The sequence below is a fragment of the Pimephales promelas genome, chromosome 24, assembly GCF_988280905.1.
Source record: "Pimephales promelas chromosome 24, fPimPro1.hap1.1, whole genome shotgun sequence".
Classification (NCBI taxonomy): Eukaryota; Metazoa; Chordata; class Actinopteri; order Cypriniformes; family Leuciscidae; genus Pimephales; species Pimephales promelas.
In genome coordinates, this window is record NC_142792.1 from 2624803 (window position 1) to 2646795 (window position 21993).

Below are 21993 nucleotides of genomic sequence, written 5' to 3' on the forward strand. Positions count from 1 at the left end.
AAAAAAAAAAAAAAAAAAAAAGTTCCTGTGAAATTACAGCAGCAACATGTTTGACAAGCTCTGTGGTGCAGAAAATAATGATTTTCTTTGAATGAGAAAGTCTAGTTTTTTGTATATATATTTGTGTGTGTGTGTGTGTGTGTGTGTGTGTGTGTGTGTGTGTGTGTGTGTGTGTGTGTGTGTGTGTGTGTGTGTAACGTTATGTATGTATGTATTTTAACATAAGGACAGAACAGAGAAGACAGAAGAAATTTGCAGCGGTGTAATTCACAAAAATCACCACAGGAGGGCGAAATACTTATGTTTTTTAGATTCGATCGGACTCGGTTTGCAACGGTGTGATTCACACAATCACCACTTTTCTTTTACTCTCTATATGTAATTCACACAAATCACCACAGGAGGGCACACCACTTATGTTTTTTAGACTCGATTTGCAGTGGTGTAATTCACACAAATCACCACAGGAGGGCGACACTCTTATGTTTATTAGACTTGATTTGCAATAGTGTAATTCACACAAATCACCACAGGAGGGCGACACTCTTATGTTTATTAGACTTGATTTGCAATAGTGTAATTCACACAAATCACCACAGGAGGGCACACTCTTATGTTTATTAGACTTGATTTGCAATAGTGTAATTCACACAAATCACCACAGCAGGGCGAAAATAATTTTAGATCTGACTTTTTTTGCATGTATATTTATATAGACAGACGATAGGACACAACACGCACACTGATACAGTTGATACAAAGAATAACTTAAAAATAAAATCATTTTATAAAGAATAGATCTGAGTAGTCAATGAATTATTAATCAATGACAATAATCTTTAACATACGCTAAGAACCTTAAACTTGAAATCTAAAACAACATCATTGATTCACAGTCTCTGCGGTTCAGTGGATAGTTGTCAACCTCACCAACCAGACAGTCCTGGTTCAAATCCCAGGTTTCAGATCCATGTTTGTTGAAGTTATTCATCATTTAACACACAACTCTGGATCAAACCGGTTGAAAACGCTCTTCATCTCAGCAGTCTCAGTGGCTCAGGAGAGAAAGAGTTGTGTTTCAATCACAGCGTCCTGAGTTCAAGTCCCACTATTGCTGACTTTCAATAGTTCTCATTAGACAAGGGGCCCCAAAACCAGCTGTCAACGTGAAATCCATGATGGGCGAGTGGATAAACACACACTCTCTGAGGACAAGACTGATGAAGACGTGGGTTCGAATCTCACTTTAACTGCTTTATTGGAAACTCTCAGGATAACAGTGAAATATAAGTTCCAGCACATCATCAGCAAGAGATCTGTGGCTCACAGGTAAGAGCGCTGCCTCACGGGTTCAGAGGTTGCTGGTTTGATCCCAGCCAGATCTCCGCGATAGGAGTGGATGTTGTGTGAGTGGCGCGCCCAAAGGAGGGGGATACCAGTACGGTCTCCCCCCGGAGCTTCCGGGACAGTCAGCAGCAGGGGTTATGCTTTTTGGAAACAAGGAAAAAAAATATTTGTTTTATATAAAAATTTCGCCTCCTCGTCCCTTCCCCACCCGCTTAGGTTCCCATCATTTGCTTTTCAAAGGGGGAGGCCCTTCAAAAAGAAAATGATGGGAACCTACATGTTTAGTACAGTAAAACAAGCATGTACATTACCTGTCCATCAGCAGAAGTCCATCATTACAGTCAATGTCTGTCCACACGTCCCACAGCTCTGCTTCTGATGACTGGACACTCCAAACACATCCCGTGTCCTGTAGAGGAAATACAGACACAGACATTACTACATGTACATACTGAATAACATTCAACTTAAGTTCATCTAAATAAAAGTAGACTGACTACTAAAAAACAAGTCTTAAATCTGTGTGAAAATATGTTGCAAAGTTCATGAAAATGATGCTATGTGATTTGACACAAACACTGAATAAGAAAAAAAGGCCTTCTTTCGGGTGGAAATAAGGCTTTTTCCCTATTCAGAGTTTGTGTCCATTTGTAGGCTGTAAAACTAATTCAAATCGTAGCATCATTTTCATATACTTTGCAACATATTTTCAGTGTGAGAGCTGATGCTTAAACATGTACACTGTAAAGAACTGCCCAAGTGGAGTTACAACTTTAAGATGAAACCTTCCTTCACACAACAGTAACCCTAAAAGACATGTTCCTGCACAAGGATTGATCCTGACAGTTTTCATTAGAAGAAAGGCACTGCATCTCTACGATACAATACAAGCAGCAGACACACACACACACACACTCACACACTCACACACACACACACACACACACACACATCAACTGATTCTATTAACACGCATCAATCCACTAGATTATTATTACATAAAGTAAGACAACTAATAACAAAAGAGACTAGAAACAATTGCTTATTATTCTACTTCACTACACATAAATCAGAGGACGATTCATTTGAATCTTATACATGTAACAACAACTAGAGATTCAACTTAATCACTGTCTTACAGGCCACACACAATTATAAAAACACTGAACACACAGAACTAAAAACTAACTCCCCATTCACAGAAAGCCAAACCTACAAAACATCAGAACAATATTAGAAATGCTATGCAAAGAAAACCAATTGCAAAGTGTCTAGTCACTGCTCTTTACTTGTATTGTTTCATGCTTGTAGTAATACTGTGACATTTTAATTGCATACCATTCTAAAGGCAGTTTTCACTCTCAGATCCCAGTCATAACAGGAAGTAGAATAAAAGCAGGAAGCAACAGGAGAACATCAGAGCTTCACACAAGACACAACTCCTGCTGACTCTCACATACACCCAGAAAACACTGCAATATCAACTGAGTCCTTCTTATTACACTTTACAGTGTGAATATCAGAGGGCGATTCATTCAAAGATTAAAAACGTAACGCTACAATAGCGACTGACAAGAGAACTTGACTTCATGCTAAAGTAAAAGTTACTTACAGGTGAGTCTTGTGCCGTAACGTTACTCGGTTCCCTCATTTATGTGTCGTTTGATTGCGTCGGTTTTATTTGCGGTTGAGCTGTAATATGTGCTGTTAAAGTGACATTAAGAGCTGTCATCTTCTCATCTGCAGGATCTGCTCGTGTTGTTGTGATTGTCATCAAGTGTCATGTTGTCAAGCAGCAGAAGCGTCAGACTGAAGGAGAACCCGCTTCTGCCGCCTTGAGGAGCGGAGGAAAACTGCACTTTACTCTCGTCAGATCACATCTGAGACTTTGGATTAAAGTTCCTGTGAAATTACAGCAGCAACATGTTTGACAAGCTCTGTGGTGCAGAAAATAATGATTTCCTTTGAATGAGAAAGTCTAGTTTTTTGTATATATATATGTGTGTGTGTGTGTGTGTGTGTGTGTGTGTGTGTAACGTTATGTATGTATGTATTTTAACATAAGGACAGAACAGAGAAGACAGAAGAAATTTGCAGCGGTGTAATTCACAAAAATCACCACAGGAGGGCGAAATACTTATGTTTTTTAGATTCGATCGGACTCGGTTTGCAACGGTGTGATTCACACAATCACCACTTTTCTTTTACTCTCTATATGTAATTCACACAAATCACCACAGGAGGGCACACCACTTATGTTTTTTAGACTCGATTTGCAGCGGTGTAATTCACACAAATCACCACAGGAGGGCGACACTCTTATGTTTATTAGACTTGATTTGCAATAGTGTAATTCACACAAATCACCACAGGAGGGCGACACTCTTATGTTTATTAGACTTGATTTGCAATAGTGTAATTCACACAAATCACCACAGGAGGGCGACACTCTTATGTTTATTAGACTTGATTTGCAATAGTGTAATTCACACAAATCACCACAGGAGGGCACACTCTTATGTTTATTAGACTTGATTTGCAATAGTGTAATTCACACAAATCACCACAGCAGGGCGAAAATAATTTTAGATCTGACTTTTTTTGCATGTATATTTATATAGACAGACGATAGGACACAACACGCACACTGATACAGTTGATACAAAGAATAACTTAAAAATAAAATCATTTTATAAAGAATAGATCTGAGTAGTCAATGAATTATTAATCAATGACAATAATCTTTAACATACGCTAAGAACCTTAAACTTGAAATCTAAAACAACATCATTGATTCACAGTCTCTGCGGTTCAGTGGATAGTTGTCAACCTCACCAACCAGACAGTCCTGGTTCAAATCCCAGGTTTCAGATCCATGTTTGTTGAAGTTATTCATCATTTAACACACAACTCTGGATCAAACCGGTTGAAAACGCTCTTCATCTCAGCAGACTCAGTGGCTCAGGAGAGAAAGAGTTGTGTTTCAATCACAGCGTCCTGAGTTCAAGTCCCACTATTGCTGACTTTCAATAGTTCTCATTAGACAAGGGGCCACAAAACCAGCTGTCAACGTGAAATCCATGATGGGCGAGCGGATAAACACACACTCTCTGAGGACAAGACTGATGAAGACGTGGGTTCGAATCTCACTTTAACTGCTTTATTGGAAACTCTCAGGATAACAGTGAAATATAAGTTCCAGCACATCATCAGCAAGAGATCTGTGGCTCACAGGTAAGAGCGCTGCCTCACGGGTTCAGAGGTTGCTGGTTTGATCCCAGCCAGATCTCCGCGATAGGAGTGGATGTTGTGTGAGTGGCGCGCCCAAAGGAGGGGGATACCAGTACAGTCTCCCCCCGGAGCTTCCGGGACAGTCAGCAGCAGGGGTTATGCTTTTTGGAAACAAGGAAAAAAAATATTTGTTTTATATAAAAATTTCGCCTCCTCGTCCCTTCCCCACCCGCTTAGGTTCCCATCATTTGCTTTTCAAAGGGGGAGGCCCTTCAAAAAGAAAATGATGGGAACCTACATGTTTAGTACAGTAAAACAAGCATTTACATTACCTGTCCATCAGCAGACGTCCATCATTACAGTCAATGTCTGTCCACACGTCCCACAGCTCTGCTTCTGATGACTGGACACTCCAAACACATCCCGTGTCCTGTAGAGGAAATACAGACACAGACATTACTACATGTACATACTGAATAACATTCAACTTAAGTTCATCTAAATAAAAGTAGACTGACTACTAAAAAACAAGTCTTAAATCTGTGTGAAAATATGTTGCAAAGTTCATGAAAATGATGCTATGTGATTTGACACAAACACTGAATAAGAAAAAAAGGCCTTCTTTCGGGTGGAAATAAGGCTTTTTCCCTATTCAGAGTTTGTGTCCATTTGTAGGCTGTAAAACTAATTCAAATCGTAGCATCATTTTCATATACTTTGCAACATATTTTCAGTGTGAGAGCTGATGCTTAAACATGTACACTGTAAAGAACTGCCCAAGTGGAGTTACAACTTTAAGATGAAACCTTCCTTCACACAACAGTAACCCTAAAAGACATGTTCCTGCACAAGGATTGATCCTGACAGTTTTCATTAGAAGAAAGGCACTGCATCTCTACGATACAATACAAGCAGCAGACACACACACACACACACTCACACACTCACACACACACACACACACACACACACACACACATCAACTGATTCTATTAACACGCATCAATCCACTAGATTATTATTACATACAGTAAGAAAACTAATAACAAAAGAGACTAGAAACAATTGCTTATTATTCTACTTCACTACACATAAATCAGAGGACGATTCATTTGAATCTTATACATGTAACAACAACTAGAGATTCAACTTAATCACTGTCTTACAGGCCACACACAATTATAAAAACACTGAACACACAGAACTAAAAACTAACTCCCCATTCACAGAAAGCCAAACCTACAAAACATCAGAACAATATTAGAAATGCTATGCAAAGAAAACCAATTGCAAAGTGTCTAGTCACTGCTCTTTACTTGTATTGTTTCATGCTTGTAGTAATACTGTGACATTTTAATTGCATACCATTCTAAAGGCAGTTTTCACTCTCAGATCCCAGTCATAACAGGAAGTAGAATAAAAGCAGGAAGCAACAGGAGAACATCAGAGCTTCACACAAGACACAACTCCTGCTGACTCTCACATACACCCAGAAAACACTGCAATATCAACTGAGTCCTTCTTATTACACTTTACAGTGTGAATATCAGAGGGCGATTCATTCAAAGATTAAAAAGGTAACGCTACAATAGCGACTGACAAGAGAACTTGACTTCATGCTAAAGTAAAAGTTACTTACAGGTGAGTCTTGTGCCGTAACGTTACTCGGTTCCCTCATTTATGTGTCGTTTGATTGCGTCGGTTTTATTTGCGGTTGAGCTGCAATATGTGCTGTTAAAGTGACATTAAGAGCTGTCATCTTCTCATCTGCAGGATCTGCTCGTGTTGTTGTGATTGTCATCAAGTGTCATGTTGTCAAGCAGCAGAAGCGTCAGACTGAAGGAGAACCCGCTTCTGCCGCCTTGTGGAGCGGAGGAAAACTGCACTTTACTCTCGTCGGGTTACAGTGGCGAGATCACATCTGAGACTTTGTATTAAAGTTCCTGTAAAATTGCAGCAGCAACATGTTTGACAAGCTCTGTGGTGCAGAAAATAATGATTTGCTTTTGAATGAGAAAGCCTAGTTTTTTTTGTATGTATGTGTGTGTGTGTGTAACGTTATGTATGTATGTATTTTAACAGAAGGACAGAACAGAGAGGACAGAAGAAATTTGCAGCGGTGTAATTCACACAAATCACCACAGGAGGGCGAAACACTTATGTTTATTTGACTCGATCGGACTCGGTTTGCAACGGTGTGATTCACACAAATCATCACTTTTCTTTTACTCTCTATATGTAATTCACACAAATCACCACAGGAGGGCACACCACTTATGTTTTTTAGACTTTATTTGCAACGGTGTGATTCATACAAATCACCACAGGAGGGCGACACTTTTATGTTTTTTAGACTTTATTTGCAACGGTGTAATTCACACAAATCACCACAGGAGGGCTAAAATAATTTTAGATCTGACTTTTTTTGCATTTATATAGAAAGACGATAGGACAACACAATTCACAACACACACACACACTGATACAGTTGATACAAAGAATAACTTAAAAATAAAAACTTTTTTTATAAGAATAGATCTGAGTAGTCAATGAATTATTAATCAATGACGATAATCTTTTACATACGCTAAGAACTTTAAACTTGAAATCTAAAACAACATAATTGACTCACAGTCTCTGCGGCTCAGTGGATAGTTGTCAACCTTACCAACCAGAAAGTCCTGTTTCAGATCCATGTTTGTTAAAGTTATTCATCATTTAACACAAAACTCTGGATCAAACCGGTTGAAAACGCTCTTCATCTCAGCAGTCTCAGTGGCTCAGGAGAGAAAGAGTTGTGTTTCGATCACAGCGTCCTGAGTTCAAGTCCCACTATTGCTGACTTTCAATAGTTCTCATTAGACAAGGGGCCCCAAAACCAGCTGTCAACGTGAAATCCATGATGGGCGAGCGGATAAACACACACTCTCTGAGGTCAAGACTGATGAAGACACAGGTTTGAATCTTCACTTTTTTGAAACTGCTTTATTGGAAACTCTCAGGATAACAGTGAAATATAAGTTCCAGCACATTTATCAGCAAGAGATCTGTGGCTCACAGGTAAGAGCGCTGCCTCACGGGTTCAGAGGTTGCTGGTTTGATCCCAGCCAGATCTCCGCGATAGGAGTGGATGTTGTGTGAGTGGCGCGCCCAAAGGAGGGGGATACCAGTACGGTCTCCCCCCGGAGCTTCCGGGACAGTCAGCAGCAGGGGTTATGCTTTTTGGAAACAAGGAAAAAAAATATTTTTTTTTTTTTTTATATAAAAATTTCGCCTCCTCGTCCCTTCCCCACCCGCTTAGGTTCCCATCATTTGCTTTTCAAAGGGGGAGGCCCTTCAAAAAGAAAATGATGGGAACCTACATGTTTAGTACAGTAAAACAAGCATTTACATTACCTGTCCATCAGCAGACGTCCATCATTACAGTCAATGTCTGTCCACACGTCCCACAGCTCTGCTTCTGATGACTGGATGTAATGGTCCAAACACATTCCTTCTGTAAGGAAAGACAAGAAAAAAAAAGATTAGTTTTAGAAATACTCAATATTCTACATCTATAAATGACAATGTGAAAGTTAGTCTAAAGACTAGTTAATAAAAGGAAATGGAATAAATTAAAAGCCTAAAGTTGTACAGTGTGAAAATATATTACTATTATAATAATATAGTATAGTTCAGTAAGGCTGTATCAATAATAATCTATGATTTGAATTACAGTTTTACAGGCTACAAATGGACACAAACACTGAATAGAAATAAAGCCTTCGGTGTGAGCGCTGACGCTTGATGCTTAAACATGTACACTGTAAAGAACTGCCCAAGTGGAGTTATAACTTTAAGATGAAACCTTCCTTCACACAACAGTAACCCTAAAAGACATGTTCCTGCACAAGGATTGATCCTGACAGTTTTCATTAGAAGAAAGGCACTGCATCTCTACGATACAATACAAGCAGCAGACACACACACACACACACACACACACACATCAACTGATTCTATTAACACGCATCAATCCACTAGATTATTATTACATACAGTAAGAAAACTAATAACAAAAGAGACTAGAAACAATTGCTTATTATTCTACTTCACTACACATAAATCAGAGGACGATTCATTTGAATCTTATACATGTAACAACAACTAGAGATTCAACTTAATCACTGTCTTACAGGCCACACACAATTATAAAAACACTGAACACACAGAACTAAAAACTAACTCCCCATTCACAGAAAGCCAAACCTACAAAACATCAGAACAATATTAGAAATGCTATGCAAAGAAAACCAATTGCAAAGTGTCTAGTCACTGCTCTTTACTTGTATTGTTTCATGCTTGTAGTAATACTGTGACATTTTAATTGCATACCATTCTAAAGGCAGTTTTCACTCTCAGATCCCAGTCATAACAGGAAGTAGAATAAAAGCAGGAAGCAACAGGAGAACATCAGAGCTTCACACAAGACACAACTCCTGCTGACTCTCACATACACCCAGAAAACACTGCAATATCATCTGAGTCCTTCTTATTACACTTTACAGTGTGAATATCAGAGGGCGATTCATTCAAAGATTAAAAAGGTAACGCTACAATAGCGACTGACAAGAGAACTTGACTTCATGCTAAAGTAAAAGTTACTTACAGGTGAGTCTTGTGCCGCACTCGGTTCCTCATTTATGTGTCGTTTGATTGCGTCAGTTTTATTTGCGGTTGAGCTGTAATATGTGCTGTTAAAGTGACATTAAGAGCTGTCATCTTCCTATCTGCAGTATCTGCTCGCGTTGTTGTGATTGTCATCAAGTGTCATGTTGTTAAGCAGCAGAAGCGTCAGACTGAAGGAGAACCCGCTTCTGCCGCCTTGAGGAGCGGAGGAAAACTGCACTTTACTCTCGTCGGATCACATCTGAGACTTTGGATTAAAGTTCCTGTGAAATTACAGCAGCAACATGTTTGACAAGCTCTGTGGTGCAGAAAATAATGATTTCCTTTGAATGAGAAAGTCTAGTTTTTTGTATATATATATATATATGTGTGTGTGTGTGTGTGTGTGTGTGTGTAACGTTATGTATGTATGTATTTTAACATAAGGACAGAACAGAGAAGACAGAAGAAATTTGCAGCGGTGTAATTCACACAAATCACCACAGGAGGGCGAAACACTTATGTTTTTTAGATTCGATCGGACTCGGTTTGCAACGGTGTGATTCACACAATCACCACTTTTCTTTTACTCTCTATATGTAATTCACACAAATCACCACAGGAGGGCACACCACTTATGTTTTTTAGACTCGATTTGCAGCGGTGTAATTCACACAAATCACCACAGGAGGGCACACCACTTATGTTTTTTAGACTCGATTTGCAGCGGTGTAATTCACACAAATCACCACAGGAGGGCGACACTCTTATGTTTATTAGACTTGATTTGCAATAGTGTAATTCACACAAATCACCACAGGAGGGCACACTCTTATGTTTATTAGACTTGATTTGCAATAGTGTAATTCACACAAATCACCACAGCAGGGCGAAAATAATTTTAGATCTGACTTTTTTTGCATGTATATTTATATAGACAGACGATAGGACACAACACGCACACTGATACAGTTGATATAAAGAATAACTTAAAAATAAAATCATTTTATAAAGAATAGATCTGAGTAGTCAATGAATTATTAATCAATGACAATAATCTTTAACATACGCTAAGAACCTTAAACTTGAAATCTAAAACAACATCATTGATTCACAGTCTCTGCGGTTCAGTGGATAGTTGTCAACCTCACCAACCAGACAGTCCTGGTTCAAATCCCAGGTTTCAGATCAATGTTTGTTGAAGTTATTCATCATTTAACACACAACTCTGGATCAAACCGGTTGAAAATGCTCTTCATCTCAGCAGTCTCAGTGGCTCAGGAGAGAAAGAGTTGTGTTTCAATCACAGCGTCCTGAGTTCAAGTCCCACTATTGCTGACTTTCAATAGTTCTCATTAGACAAGGGGCCACAAAACCAGCTGTCAACGTGAAATCCATGATGGGCGAGCGGATAAACACACACTCTCTGAGGTCAAGACTGATGAAGACGTGGGTTCGAATCTCACTTTAACTGCTTTATTGGAAACTCTCAGGATAACACTGAAATATAAGTTCCAGCACATCATCAGCAAGAGATCTGTGGCTCACAGGTAAGAGCGCTGCCTCACGGGTTCAGAGGTTGCTGGTTTGATCCCAGCCAGATCTCCGCGATAGGAGTGGATGTTGTGTGAGTGGCGCGCCCAAAGGAGGGGGATACCAGTACGGTCTCCCCCCGGAGCTTCCGGGACAGTCAGCAGCAGGGGTTATGCTTTTTGGAAACAAGGAAAAAAAATATATTTTTTTTTTTTATATAAAAATTTCGCCTCCTCGTCCCTTCCCCACCCGCTTAGGTTCCCATCATTTGCTTTTCAAAGGGGGAGGCCCTTCAAAAAGAAAATGATGGGAACCTACATGTTTAGTACAGTAAAACATAAGCATGTACATTACCTGTCCATCAGCAGAAGTCCATCATTACAGTCAATGTCTGTCCACACGTCCCACAGCTCTGCTTCTGATGACTGGATGTAATGGTCCAAACACATTCCTTCTGTAAGGAAAGACATGAACAAAAAAGAATATTATTATTTTTTTTAAAGATTAAAAAGATAGTTTTAGAAATACTCTATATATTCTACAGCTATAAATGAGAATGTGAAAGTTAGTCTAAAGACTAGTCAATAGAAGGAAACTGAATACATTAAAAGTATAAAATTATTTAAATTATATTTTGAGAAATCAGAGTGTGTTTGTGTATGTTTGCTGAGGAGAGATTAGGGATGAGCTATAGTTTAGCTTGCATAGAAGTATTGTGTGCAATGACACATCAATGTAACACAAAAATAAACAAGAAATCTCTTGACAAAATAACTGGTGTAGCTTACGTGATTGAACCATAATTGGGACTAGCTGAAGTTTTAAATGTACAGTAATCCTAAAAGGCTGTTTCCTGCACACGGTTTTAACCCTGTTCTGTTCTGTTCTGTTCTGGACTGTATGTATGATGGTTTTCATTAGAAGTAAAATCACTTGAGCTCTACACAAGCATGAAGCAGCAGAAACATCAGAGCAACTGACTCTATTAACAAACATCAATCCAGTATATTACCTACAGTAAGACTACAATAACAACAACAGCATGTAAAGAAAAAAAATATAAAAACAGCATTCCTTATTATTCTGATTATAAATGTAAAGCAACACCCGATTAATTTGCTCTTCTGAAGGTAGTGTGTGTTCAGAAAAAAATAAGAGTTTTTCTCTTTTTATAGAAGACGCGAATGCTTTCATAACAAACTTAAATAACATTTAGTTTACAGACACCATGAACATTACACTGACGAGCCCTGCTATGATGACACTTCAGCAGAACGATGCATCAGTGAAAAATACAATTATACAAAACATTAAGGGTCGCGATATCATTTTACAAAAGAAATTCACTTTATGTGCAAAGTTACTTACCGAGAAGTTAAATGACACTCAATTCCCGCATGTTATCGGACTGTATGTCGGTTTATTTGCTGAAATATGTCCAGTTGTGTGGCTGTCATCTGCACATGTTGTAGCGTCTGTCATCAACAAGCGTCAATGTTGCCAAGGACCCGAAGGAGTCGCTCTGACAGTGATGCCCGCTCACGCCGCCTAGTGGAGCGGATGAAAACTGCGCTTCGGTTTCTGTCATTCTGCGAAATGAATATACATAAAAGTGTTGCTCCCTCCTGTGGTGATTTGTGTGAATTACACCGTTGCAAATCGAGTCTAATAATAAACAGTGAATGAAAAATAAATGAATAAAAAAGTGTTTCGCCCTCCATTGGTGAGTTTTTTTTTGTTTTAGCTTTTGTGATCTTGGGTCTGTCAGCTTTTACTCTAAAGTGTTCCGGTCATTTTCTTTTGTTTATCGTTGATAGTATGATCAACTTTATTGTTTTATCTGTTTAGAAGTAATGTTAGGATGTTTTAAAAAATGTCTGCTCAGGATTGAATCTGCATCATTTGAGTTACGTGTACAAAATGTTTTGTTATATGTGGGAAGAAATATTCCGAACTATTTATTAAAACAAGTTGTATCAAATGTCTAAACAATCACAAAAATGGTCATTAACAACTTTATTATCAAACTCAAACTGACAACACTTACATAACTTGAAAATAACATTTTGTTAATCATGATAAATCATCAGATTTTATGCAAAAAAAAAAAAAAAAAACAGTCCAACACACCAGTCTGGAAGTTCTCTAGTTAGTAAACCTGAAGATCTTCATCATACACTTCTGATCCTGCTGTTTTCATAATAATAATACTTACACTTATTGTCCTCAAGAAGAAGCAGATTAACACACTTATGGTCTCATGTGCCCATCATCTACCCATCCATTCTCCAAAGCACTTGTCCTGTGTGTATCTTTCAACACACCCACTAAACATTGGACATCGGATAGACGTGCAGATCATGTCTATATTGGGTCCGTCGGTCAACGACAAAATCTGGACATCTATTCGACGTCCAAACGGGTCCACTATTTGGACGTCCAACCATGACCCAACTTGGATGTCTGACATTCAACATTTGACCTTTGAACTTGGTAATTGTTTTGGACCTCATTTGGACATTTATGACAGGTGCAGGAAATTTACATGATTAATATGCAATATTTTTGCAAATTATCATGAGTTAACATGGGTTTGATTCCCAGGCAAACCAAGAACTAATATGTAATGCAATATAAGTCACTTTGGATAACAGCGTCAGCCAAATGCATAAATGTAAATACAAGTTATAGAAAACATGACCTCCACCCTTTTGAAACATGGGACTTCAGTTATAGAAGTTGTGAAAATACATCCACAAATGTCAACATTTGGTCCCACAGACATCAAAAAAAGTGGTTCAAAAAATGACAGAAAAACCTGCAATTTTTCACTGCGTGTTAAAAGGGACGTGGCGTGAGAGCGTGTCAGTGTCAATTGTGTGAATCTTGAATGTGTGAGGTTTCAGCCCTGTAAGTTGTTATCTTCTGAGAAGTGTCTGTAACCCGAGGTCTTTGGCTTCATATTTAAAGGGACACTCCACCCATTTGCATTAAGCTTTCCATTGTTAGAAACACAGTCATACTATTGAATGGTCTGATGGTTTGAAAGGTTTGATTATTGGGTCTTGTGTTTTTATCTGTTTACCTACTATATGTAATAACAGAGGAATGTCTTATGGTTTTGCTATCCGTGAAGGAGGTAATTTGTCTTTCCTTTATCAAGAGTGGCGTGAGGCACCAGAGAACCGGCCGGGTCAGAGGTCATCTTAGACTGGGGAGGATAGAGGGGGTTAGCGGTAAATGTGAATCCTATTGCTTGTGGAATTTTACAGAGAGGCTTGGCCTGCAGTAAATAACCTTGGGAGAGATATATTATAGACAGACTCCGGCTTGTGTTCTGGGTGTCATTTCACTTCACAGTATCCCAATCTGTGTTAGTGATTGAGCCTTATTCTTGCAAGAACAATAAACCTCTTTTCCTTTTATTAATTTGACTCTGAGTGTCTCTTACGCTGAAAAAAATAATATGCTTTATCTAATCAATAAAATTGTGGCAACATATTACAAGCAATATTATTAATTAAATTGTAGAAATTAGAATTAATTAGAATGTTAATTTGATTAACTATTACTCAATTCTAATTTGTTCAATTTAATAAATAATATTGCTTGTAATCTGTTGCCACAATTTTATTGATTAGATAAAGCATATTGATTTTTACAGTGTACGCAGTAATGTCTGTTTTAAAGATTTTTTGTCATAACAGGCTACTTTAGTTCGGACTGAAAGGGGAAGTGGTAAAAACTGTAATAGAAGTACAAAAGTGTTGTTTTCACACACAGATCTCCCTCTATCCAGTGTAGAAGAGTCACACACAGTCGCTCTTTCACTCTTCTCTGGTAAGTCATTTACACACAACACACTTCGTTGGTTTGAGACTGTCAGTTTTTTGACACTCAGGTTGTAAAACATGTTTAAGATTAAACTATTTTTTTAAAAATAAATAAAATAAGACTTTCATATTTGTTTTCTCATGACATTTCTCTCACTCATGAAAAACTTTAAAACAAGTTTTTGGATTTAGAAATAATGTTTACACCAAAGTTTAAAAAGGACATAACTGTTATTAAGTTGTTATTAAGTTTATACACTCTTAAATTAAAGGTTTCAAAGGGATTTTCACACGCGTTTCCACAGAAGAACAATTTATGGAAACATTCAGTAAACACTTCTTAAACGAACCATTTTTCTTAATATGAAGAGCTTTTTTATAATCTAAAGAACATTGTTTTTTCACTTTTTTAAATAACCTTTTATGAAATGGAAAGATTACATGGATATTAAAGGATCTTCAAGAAACCATCAATGCCAATAGCCTTTATTTTAAAACTTATACTTTTTATTTGTATTAAGAGTTTAATTTGTATTTCTATTTAAGGTGTATATTTTGTATTTCTATTAAGATTGCATACTTTGTATTTCTATTAAGAGTGCATACTTTGTGTTTGTATTTTCTGTTGTAAGGTGAAGTGAATGATGGAAATATCTGTGACGTTCCTCCTCACTGGATGTCTGATGCAAGGTTTCATTCTTATAGATTATTCCTCTGCTGAATTAATATTCTGAAAGCATTTTCATATGAATAAATGCAACAGTTTATTCTGCATGTAAACTTTGTGTGATCAGTTCCTCTTGTCTGTGTGTTTTAGGAGCTCTTTGTGGTGTTGATATCAGTCTGCCGGAGAAAGTAGAAGCTCTAAAAGGATCCTGTGTTTTCATACCCTGCACATTTGATGTTGATCAAAAATATGAAAAATACCTCACAGATAATGCAAAGAGAATATGGTATAAAGACGAAACGCCTCTCACTGAAGTGTTTAACTCAGATCAACCCAACGCTGGATTGTTAAAAGGAGAAATATTTGGCACTTCTACAGACAAAAACTGCACCACCCGCTTCCACAATGTCCGTCAGAGTGATAATGGGTCATATGTCTTCAGAGTTGAAAGCGGTCCATTGAAATATAGCTACAGGAAACCTATATTCACCCAAGTTGAAATTGCTGTCATTGGTGAGTGTCATATTGTTCATGCTGCTTCTATCTTAATATAAATGTGATGTGGCCATGTGTAAGGTGAAAGTGTGAAGCTTCTGGTGTCATTCACTTCCAGACCTGAACAAAACAGTCCGTTATGATGCTTAATATTGCAAACTGATAATTATCATATTATTTTAGTTATCATAATCATAAACACACTGATGTGAAAATAGTTTTACCGTTTACTGCACTTTGTTATTATTCTAGTTTTTTTAGTAATATAACTTATAACTTTAAGTAATATACTGTAACTTAAGTTTTAAAACCTTCCTGGCATACTGGGATTATTTTTTATAACATTACAAACATTAAAATGCTCATGATAACTTTCATTAACTCCACAATAAGTAAATCCACTTCACCAGCTACTCTTCAACAGAATAAGAGATTCTGCAAAAACAGAAGTTCAAACACTTACTTCTAAAGACGGCTGCACGGCTAATGAATCAGACGTCTCCTACATTCAAAGAAAACAGCTCAATTCCCCAATACAAAATGAGTTGCATTGAAAAATAATTCAACTACATTATTATTATTATTACACCCTGTAATATTTGACTGTTAATGTGTTGTAGGTTCTCCACCCAAACCCAAAGTGAGTCTGTTAAAGGATCAGCAGAATGTGAAAGAGGTGAAGGAGGGAAGCTCTGTGAATCTGCGCTGCTCGACTAAGATCTTCTGTTCCTCTCGTCCAGCAAATCTCACATGGAGCTCGTCTCCTGAACACCTCCTCGACGAGAGCGTCACTCAACAGCAGCGTCAGGAGCAAACTGAGCTGATCTCTGATCTGATCTTCACTGTAACTCCCCGTCATCGTTCAGCCAATTTCACTTGCACTGTAACACACCAGCTTCAGCAGCAGATCACAAAAAACGAGACCCGTACCCTACTTGTTCAGTGTAAGACAGGGATTCTTTCATTCAATACTGTCTGATCGTCTAGAGTTAGTGCTATAAATCATAACATAATTGCCTGAATGTTTTTCTCCTCCATTAGACGCCCCTAAAAACACATCTGCTCATGTGACTGGATCTGGGTTTGTTGTGGAGGGCCGTTCAGTGACTCTGAGCTGCAGCAGTGACGCAAACCCACCGGTGCTCAACTACACCTGGTACAGAGACACTGAAGAACCACTGAAACCAGTGCAGAGCGGACAGAACCTGACCATCAGCAACACCGACCCGACACACAGCGGACGATACGTCTGCACAGCTCAGAACGAACACGGCACTCAGAACGCATCAGTGACGCTGGACTTCCAGAGTGAGTATCAAGCGTCTCTTCATTTTCCACACAGTCATTACTATATTAGACTTCTGGGCCCGTATCCTTCCAGAGAGCTCCTAACTTAACCTAAAAATTCCTTGCCAGGAGTTTTAGCTTAGAAGTGATTCCAGAACATTTTCAATGAACTCTGAGCAAGGAATGGATGGAGAATCCTATATAGTGAGGAGGTGTGGTTGATCCCGTTGCTAGGTATGAGTCATCATTTCAAAAGCCGTGATTGGTTGATCCTACAAGTTTGATGAAAATGAACTTTTGGTGATAATGAGCAAAGGATGTACCCTCAAATCAATAAACATAATAATACACTCTAATCTTATGCAGACTGTAATTGTAAATAAGATTTCAAATTCAAGAAAATATCTGGAAAATGAATAGTAAGCTGTAGGGGTTATAGCCTAACATTAGAATCTAAAATATGTGAAAACTTAAGCTCATTACACCCTGTTCAAATAATTATTCGTGTCTTATTTGCTCATATTAATATCCTAGCTGGCATGTTTTGTACTTTCACTCCCATATGGACCCCATTGAAAACAAGATGGCCTATCTCAAGGGGCTGTCCTTAATGAACTGCAACGTTACAACTCACGAGGGTAACACGGCTCAGCTTTTATCAATGTCTGTGATTGCTGGCTGGTCTATTTATGAAGGCTTGTTAACAAATATCCTACAAACACAGAAATGGAGAATGGCCATTATGTGCAGCTGCTTAGGGGAACTCCTAAGCCACTAAAAGTCATCTTCCCTGCTCTTAGCAGATCTCGCCTTAAGCCTAGTTCACACTACGTGATTTTAAGCCCGATTTAAGCCCGATTTGCAAATCGTTGAGTCGCCGACAAGTCAGGGTGTTATCGCGTGCAAATCGCGGGCGATTAGCGGACGATTAACGCTCGCCAATCAGTTAGTGTGAAAGAGCCAACAACGCATCAAAGACAGCTCGCAGACAGGTCACCGAGCTCAGAAAAATATCTAGCACGCTAGATATCTCGCGCAGTCGCGCGACTCAATCTCAGTGATGTCATGAGTACAGCCAATCATAGCAACGCATGGGTTGAGGACACCAGGTAAATCTTACTTTTTCTTTTTTGCATTTTTTTTTTCTCAGAGCAGATCGTCGAGCAAACAGTGTGCAGCACTAGTTTCTGTCTGACGTCCATATTCGCGTGTTGTGTTCTTCTCTGCAGTTTCGCGTCATTTCTGGTTCGTTTTATTGCGTGGTTTTTCGTGACAAAACATGGTTTCTAGACCAGATAGAATCGTGTTGTTGTCAACTCGTTATTTGGCTGATTATTTTCAGGATTTAGACCGTATTATAGTACTGAAACAGCTCTCATTGAGTCACAAATGATATGCTCTTATCATCCGATCGTGGTTGTATCTCTATGTAGTGCGTTGTTAACTCGTGTAGTGAGTTACCTCCTGTTGTGGATCAATCACGTTGTGTTGTGTGGTGTGAACAGCTAAACAACTTGAACACTCATGATTTCAGTCATGTAGTGTGAACTGCACAGTTCAGCCCGACATTTTAAAATCATGTAGTGTGAACTAGGCATTAGGAGCCCTTTTAAGCGCTAGGAATCTTGAGGAATAGCTTTTATATTAACTGGGATTTTCGTGTCACTTTTAGGGGAAATTCTAAGAAAACGTCATGACTCTGAGAATTTTCTTAGAATTTGGCCGTTAGGAGCCACTTTTTGCAAAAAATTCTTTAGGGCAGTGGAGATTTCTTTAAGACTGCAAGGGAAGCTCAGCTTCCCCTATAATGTCAAACAAATAATGATCAAATGTGTACTATTATGTTAACATTTTAATGAGTAAAAATGCGTTAGAACACGGTAATCTCGAAGACGAGTTCGTTCAGAATAAGCTACAAATAGCAGGTCGACTGACTTGATCTCCTTCTCATGCATACCTGTAGCGCGTCACAGTGCATGCATTTTCCTATGGCATTTCCCCGTTGAAGCTCGGCGTCCATTGACTTCAATGGGGCTGCTTTGAACAGTTTTTTTCAGTGCTGTTAAAGTAGACGGTCATTGGATAAATGCTGCGATTATGTCCCGCCCACGGACGCCGGGCGTCTCTGGGGTTAATAGGGAAGTGGGCTGGCCTGGCGTCCGGGCGTCCGCGTGATGATTGGAGGATTGCATCTCCTTTTGATTGACAGCGATTTCACCCAATAAAAAAATCGCTGACGCGGAAGCTAGTTTAAAGACTTCGTGCTCAGTCTCGTCGCGAATTTTGTGTGTATTTTACTCGAAAGACGAACTGCTGTAACATATTTCTTAGTATTTGCAATTTTCATCAGATATTTCACAGTTCAACCTAATTCCCACATTTCTTCCGTCGTGGGCGTGGTGTTTGAATCACGGCACATCTGTCTAGTTTGGTTTCAGTTTTGTGTTGAGATTCGGACATGCATTCTCCGCGTGTTTGTTTTCGGTTGTGAGTGCACAGGATGACCTTATGGTCGTACTCATGCGTAACGTTAGCGTTCTGTCTTGTCGTGTTCGCTCTGTTCAGTGTGTTGTGTATTGTGTGGCACATGGTTTGTGTTTACGTCGGCCGCGTGCTGTCATGTCATGTTTTGTCTTGTGCTGTATAGCACACAGCTTGTGTTTTAAACTAGCTGTGTGCTTTCATGTTGTCATGTTCTGTGTGAACACGTGTCTTATAAGTGTTCTCATCGTTCTTCAGGTCTCATTTTGTGTGAGCACAATTGCTTTTTAATTTGTTTTATTGGTCATGTGTTTTTGTCATGTTTGGTATGAGCACATGGCTTGTGCTTGTCATGTGTTTGTTGTGCCATATGTGCTTTCCTGTCATTGTGTCGACTCCCATCTTGTTTCCTGATTATTAGTTATTTTAAATAGATTATTACCCCACATGTCCTCCCTCGTTACCTGCCTTTTTTGCTCCCAATCTATTTCCCTTGTTTTTTTGTTTTTTTTTTATCAATAAAATAAAGCCCATCAACTCTGCATCGAGTCCTCGCTCTTTTCACCATCCCCACACCTGACAGTCGAGTTTAAAAAAAAAGAAGAAAAAAGAGCTTCCCCTCTTTGAAAGACCAGCAGCCGCCACTGCTTTAGGGATACGGGCCCAGATTTCAGATTTAAAAGCTAAAAAAACAACAACCTTAAACTATATAAATCAAACACAAACATTATATTAAAAAAGTTAAATATGGAAAGATTATATAATTGTTTTTATAATTTTCATGTAATATATAATTTTTAAAACCAGCATGGTCAACACAACATAACATAAATGCTGTGAATTAGGAAAAAGATGCAATTTCACCATAAAAGCATGTGTGATGTTTGTTTCACACAGTCACAACATGACTTTCAGACACTATTGTATGAGGAGCCACTGTCTGATCATCTAGAATTAGTGCTGTAAATCATAATGTAATGGCTTGATTGATTTTCTCTTCCTTTAGGTAAACATGTACATCTGTGTCTGTAAATGCAGCTGGTTTTGTAGGAGGGCCGTTCAGTGACTCTGAGCAGCAGCAGTGACTACGCTTACATGTGCACCAACAATGCGATTATTTCTAATAATAAGTAGCCTATGGTTATAACACACTCAGATAGGCATACTAGCATGTTACCGGCCACTGTTTTAATTTACTCATATTAATTCATAATACATTTTTAAGGAGGTACTAGATATTATTCTGCATATTCCATTGCTGGTGTTATGCCGAATTTTGTGACCCACCAAATTCTGTAACCCTATAGGCGTTATATTGTGCTAATCCACCTACTCCTAATCCTAATCTTAACCCTACCCTTATACCCCCCTATTTTTTTCTGTCTAAATACCCAAAGAGTTCCTAAAATTGGTCTGATACGCCTACAAACAGCAATACTGTGTGTAAAATGCATTTCACTATAGGCAGCTTTAGTATTTGGGGTTAAAAAAAACTTTTTTATGATAATTTACTCACCCAACTGTCATCTACCAATATGTCCATGTCTTTCTTTCTTCAGTCGAAAAGAAATTATGATTTTTGATGAAAACATTCCAGGATTTTTTCCTTATAATGGACTTCATTGGGGTCCAAACGGTTCAAGATCCAAAAGACAGTTTCAGTGCAAACTGTTCAAAGGGCTTTAAACGATTCAAGACGATGAATAAGGGTCTTATCTAGCAAAACGATCGCTCATTAAAAAAAAAATTCCAGACTAGAGTCAATTCATTCATTGAATGAACCAAATGACACGAAAAAAGATTTGTTCATTTTGATAAACAAGTTCGCACAGTTCGAGAGTTTTTTTTTAATGAGCAATCGTTTCGCTTGATAAGACCCTTATTCATCGTCTGGAATCGTTTAAAGCCCTTTAAACAGTTTGTGCTGAAACTCTCATTTGGACCTTGAGCCGTTTGGTTCCCATTGAAGTCCATTATATGGATAAAAATGCTATAATGTTTTCATCAAAAACCTTCATTTCTTTTTGACTGAAGAAAGAAAGACATGGATATCTTGGATGACATGGGGGTGAGTAAATTATCAGCAAAAGTTTTTTTTTAAAAGTGAACTACTCCTTTAATAAACAAGTCTCTTTAATATGGACGTTTTTTTTTTTTCGTTTTAATTTGGTCTTGTTGTAGTTTGTACATTATTAAACCTGATTTTGTTATTCTGTAAAATCTGTGTTGAATATTAATTGATTATTAGTGCCTAGAAAGTTAATTAATAGATTGTCAATGTAATAAAATAAAAATAACATGGCAACAATTACAGTTAATACAAATGAAAACTAATAAAACTGCCTTTTTTGCAATGTTACCTCGTTCTTGCTGTCTTTTTTGTACAATTTTGAAAGCGTCATGTTTTATAGGATTGAATGTTTTGAAGGATTTGAAAGCATCATGATCACATGATGGATTGACCAATGTGTG

The 21993-nt window shown here is 38.2% G+C and overlaps 1 protein-coding gene and 4 long non-coding RNA genes across 8 annotated transcripts; 3 read left to right on the forward strand and 2 right to left on the reverse strand.

Moving 5' to 3' along the window:
- Window positions 1-539: 539 nt before the first annotated feature.
- On the reverse strand, window positions 540-3139 carry LOC120476711 (uncharacterized). The gene is made up of 3 exons (XR_016149728.1): window positions 2960-3139; window positions 1659-1756; window positions 540-1487 (listed from the first exon to the last, which is right to left on the reverse strand). It is a non-coding gene; the product is annotated as an uncharacterized LOC120476711 (long non-coding RNA).
- On the forward strand, window positions 1955-4049 carry LOC148965125 (uncharacterized). The gene is made up of 2 exons (XR_016149732.1): window positions 1955-2961; window positions 3094-4049. It is a non-coding gene; the product is annotated as an uncharacterized LOC148965125 (long non-coding RNA).
- On the reverse strand, window positions 3928-12293 carry LOC120476697 (uncharacterized). Of its 3 annotated transcripts, XR_016149730.1 has the most exons (5): window positions 12127-12292; window positions 11113-11212; window positions 9227-10933; window positions 7975-8074; window positions 6853-7796 (listed from the first exon to the last, which is right to left on the reverse strand). It is a non-coding gene; the product is annotated as an uncharacterized LOC120476697 (long non-coding RNA). The 3 variants fall into 3 exon arrangements; XR_016149731.1 differs by lacking the exons at window positions 6853-7796; window positions 7975-8074 and adding an exon at window positions 4759-5008 and having other exon boundaries at window positions 12127-12293; XR_016149729.1 differs by lacking the exons at window positions 6853-7796; window positions 7975-8074; window positions 9227-10933; window positions 11113-11212; window positions 12127-12292 and adding exons at window positions 3928-4739; window positions 4911-5008; window positions 6218-6402.
- LOC148965126 (uncharacterized) lies at window positions 8626-10588 on the forward strand. The gene is made up of 2 exons (XR_016149733.1): window positions 8626-9228; window positions 9354-10588. It is a non-coding gene; the product is annotated as an uncharacterized LOC148965126 (long non-coding RNA).
- Window positions 12294-14440: 2147 nt separating the features above from the next.
- On the forward strand, window positions 14441-21874 carry LOC120470873 (sialic acid-binding Ig-like lectin 14). Of its 2 annotated transcripts, XM_039660535.2 has the most exons (6): window positions 14443-14598; window positions 15224-15281; window positions 15409-15771; window positions 16374-16697; window positions 16795-17061; window positions 20528-21874. In XM_039660535.2, exons 2-6 carry the CDS (start codon window positions 15233-15235, stop codon window positions 20551-20553), a joined length of 1029 nt encoding a protein of 342 aa, XP_039516469.2. In that variant the 5' UTR covers window positions 14443-14598; window positions 15224-15232; the 3' UTR covers window positions 20554-21874. The 2 variants fall into 2 exon arrangements, with proteins under 2 accessions (XP_088983218.1, XP_039516469.2); XM_089127092.1 differs by lacking the exon at window positions 20528-21874 and having other exon boundaries at window positions 14441-14598; window positions 16795-17848.
- The last annotated feature ends 119 nt before the right edge of the window (window positions 21875-21993 follow it).

Bases quoted from the DNA above. Each gene is read 5' to 3' on its own strand.
- LOC120470873 (XM_089127092.1), top strand. From the start codon at position 15,233: ATGATGGAAATATCTGTGACGTTCCTCCTCACTGGATGTCTGATGCAA. The intron at 15,282-15,408 runs GTTTCATTCTTA...TGTGTGTTTTAG, and splicing joins CACTGGATGTCTGATGCAAG to GAGCTCTTTGTGGTGTTGAT. The intron at 15,772-16,373 runs GTGAGTGTCATA...AATGTGTTGTAG, and splicing joins AGTTGAAATTGCTGTCATTG to GTTCTCCACCCAAACCCAAA.